General features: G+C 61.4%; 1 protein-coding gene across 1 annotated transcript in view; it reads right to left on the reverse strand.

Moving 5' to 3' along the window:
- Positions 1-1901, reverse strand: part of SP9 (Sp9 transcription factor) — a 4347-nt gene extending 2446 nt beyond the window's left edge. Inside the window, exons 1-2 of the mRNA XM_015633997.1 lie at positions 1768-1901; positions 8-1042 (exon numbers count right to left, since the gene is read on the reverse strand). Of these exons, the coding sequence (XP_015489483.1) occupies positions 8-1042; positions 1768-1788 (1056 nt within the window). The 5' untranslated portion in view covers positions 1789-1901. The remainder of the gene's footprint in view (positions 1-7; positions 1043-1767) is intronic.
- Between the last annotated feature and the right edge of the window lie 1507 nt (positions 1902-3408).

Consider the following 3408-nt stretch of genomic DNA (forward strand, 5'->3'; position numbering starts at 1 on the left):
TGCAGACGAAGGGCCGCTCGCCCGTGTGCCAGCGCAGGTGCGCCTTCAGGTGCGAGGTCTTGCCGTAGACCTTGCCGCAGCCGGGGATGTGGCAGATGTGCTGCTTCTTCTTGCCCGGCTCCGCCTCAGGGGCGCTGCCGGCGGCCGACTGGCAGTTGGGGCAGTCGCAGGTGGCGCGGCCCGAGTAGCGGCGGGCGGAACGGGCCGAGCCGCCCCCGGCGGCGGCGGCGGCGGCGCCCGAGATCATGGCGCTGGCCGCCGCCACCGCCGCGCTGGAGTCCGTGTAGGAGGGCAGCACGGGCTTGAAGCCCTCCTGGGTGAGCAGGTGCTGGCTGGTGGAGAGCAGGTGCGAGGCGGCCGTGGAGCCCAGGCCGGTGGAGCTGAAGGCGGAGTGGGTGAGGGAGCTGAAGTCGGGGTTGTAGGTGCCCAGTTGGGAGTGCAACGAGGCCTGGGGGGCGCCCGAGTGCAGCGAGCTCTGCAGCCCCCCCGCCGGGTTCTGCACCTCAAGCCAGGAGCCCGGGTTGGTGTGCACATCCCACCAGGAGGAGGCCGCTCCGTTGGCCACCTCGCCCGCCGAGAGCGTGGAGTGGAAGCCCGACTTGTACCAGGACTCGTAGGGGTGCGCCATGCCCACCCGCGGGTAGAGGCTCTCGGCCGCCGAGCTGTGCACTTTGGAGATGAAGGCCGACTGCCCGCCGGGCTCCTGCGGGGACACGCCCGCCGCCGCCGCCGAGTTGGAGAAGAGGCCGCCGTAGTCGCTGCTGAAGGCCGAGGAAGTGGGCGAGGTGGAAGCCAGGCAGAAGGCGCTGTTGGCGGTGCCCGTGCCACTGGCCAGTCCGTTGGAACCCCTACTCGTGGCCACCGTGAAGCCCGAGAGGCTGGAGCCCAGGTTACAGCTGGAGGTGGAGCGTTTCCAGGGATGGAAGCCCCCTTTGGCGAAGGCGCTAGACTCGGGCAGGGTGGTCAGGGGACTAGTGTTGCCGATCTTGTTGCAGGTGGCGGCCAGCATGGCCAGGGGAGTCGTTCCAAATCTCGGCTCTTCCTGCGGGAAGAGACAAAGCCGGCCCGTCAGCCTAACCCCTTGCCACCTCGCCAGGCTCCCGCGGGGAACACGGCGGCGCGGGTAGAACCGCGGCACAACGAGCGACACCGCGGAAAAGTTTTCTCTTATTTTAGAGGAAGGCTCCAGCCCTGCCACTCTCGACACAAACTCGTTTTCCGCCGGGGACCAGTCTCATCGCCCGAGAAATTTACATCGCAAGCGGGTCCCGACGGGGACAAGCGACACGCGTGTTCCGAGAGGGCTGCTCGAGCGTACCGCCGTTAAACCAAAAATCCCGTGGGAACGAAATGCGGCGTCTCCTCGAGCAAGCCGTACAGTAGTGACGGAAAAAAAGAGATGGCAGCAAGGCGAGCAGCGTGCGGAGCTTTCCGACTGTCGCCTCGTGCAACGCCGGGCCGGCGAAAATCTTTAGGAATCGAGCGTAGTTCGAGTTAAAAAAACAAACAAACAAAAAAATCCCAAACCAAACCGACAACTAAACAAAAGAAAGCGGAAGCATCGCGGCTTCTATCCGGCCCAGCGAGTTTTCAGGCTAAACTCTTGGGAACGACCCGATGGGCAGCCCGCAATGAAATCCCCCGAGGCGGGCCGGCATCACCTCCCATCCGCGGGTCCACGCGATTTGCGCGAGGGGCAGCCACAACGCGGAGGCAACGACAGTTTTTCCAGGGGGGAGCCGCGAGGAAGCGCGCGGTGCGACTTACCCCGAGGATAGACGTAGCCATAGCACGTTCGTGGGCTGGGCGGTGGGGCGGAGGGGACGGCGCTCGGTGAGCGCCCCGCGCTGCCCGGCGGCGCTAAGGACACTCCGGCGCGGCGGGGCCAAACTCTGCCTAAGTGCGGGCAGCGCCCGCTTTGAAGTACCGCTGGCGGCGGCGCTCGCCCAATGAGGGCGCGGGCGGAGCGGCCCGGAGCGGCCCGGCAGCCAATCAGGCTGCGCGGAGGTGCCGGCGCCGGGGCGCGGGGCGCGTGCCAGTCAGCGCGCGGGGAGAAAACTCCCGGCTCCGGCCCGCGGCGGCCGCGCCGCAATTACCGCCGGCCCCGCGCCCCGGGCCGCGCCTCCCGCCGGGCCGCGCCTCCCGCCGGCCCGCACCGCCTGCCCGCCGGGGGAGCGGGGCCAGCCGCAGAGGGCAGAGTCGAGAGCGAGGTCAGCGCCGGCGGAGGGCTGGTGTCACGCCTGACGCCGCTCCGCCGTCTCCTGTAAACTGTGCAGGAGGTGTCCGATGCCCCGCGCTGCTGGTGTAGTCACCTGCGATCCTTGCGGCCCGTAAACCATACCTGCGTCGCTTTTATTCAACAGGCCCTTTGCCTCCTTTTCAGGCCGTTTGGGAGCTGTCCGTGTTGGATACAAATAACCTAACAGCGCCTAATGACATTCTGTGAAAACACGTCTATTTTTTGTTGTTGTTTTCTTTCCTAAATGCCAGAAGTGATTTCGTGCACAACGTATTTCTTTCTTTCATTGCAAAAGGAACTGAGGAGGCTTTGTGGTTATATAAAGTGCCAAAAAATTCCAAAGGCAGGGAACCGCCAGGCATCTCTTTGCTCTTGTACCAGGGCGGGAGAGGGGACGAGGGGCATTTGACATCCTGTCGCTTAAGACAGAAGATATTATTTTACTGAGTAATCGCCAGCAAAACACTTTGAAAGCCAAATTTGCAGCCTGCAGCACGTTTTTCAAGCCTCATATACTCCCGTGGAAGCAGTGCTGCTAATGGCAGAAGGCTTGCTTCCTCCTAGCAGTGCTAGGGCGCTGCTGGAATAAGCCTCCCTATCACTTGCCTGTGGCCTCTGCACTGTGCACACTCCACGCACCCAGTGAGCGACAGAGACTTTACCTGCTCTCTGCATGTGCGAAATGTAAGTCCAAACCTCGGCTCCTCAATGTCTTGAAAGCTAGTCCCTTTGATTTGTAATTATTGGAGGCTTCTTAAGTAATTGGCTAGAACTTGCCCGTACTGTGCCCGGGGAAGATCAATAGGCGTGCAACTTTTCATCATCGCGGTCGGCTCTGTGAGAATGGGAATAGGAGCTTTTCCCCTTCCTTTTTGTCGTTCCCAGTGCAGCTGAGTACAATTCTGAACCAGAAATATGATGAGTGCATTCAAGCAATGCCGGGCCCTTGCTCTGCATTTCAGTCAATATTTCCTTCTCGGTGCCGCCTCAGCCATCCAGTGTAAAACCTTCTAGAAGATGCAAAATAGGCATCGGTTAGGAGCAAGATAGAGAAACCGTGAATTTGAGATTATGATTTCGCTTTTCTTTACATGTTTATATATATGTGTGTGTGTGTGTGTGTGTGTGTGTGTGCGTGCGCTTAAATAAGGTGGGCATTGCGGTTTTTT

The sequence above is a fragment of the Parus major genome, chromosome 7, assembly GCF_001522545.3.
Source record: "Parus major isolate Abel chromosome 7, Parus_major1.1, whole genome shotgun sequence".
In the NCBI taxonomy this organism is placed as follows: domain Eukaryota; kingdom Metazoa; phylum Chordata; class Aves; order Passeriformes; family Paridae; genus Parus; species Parus major.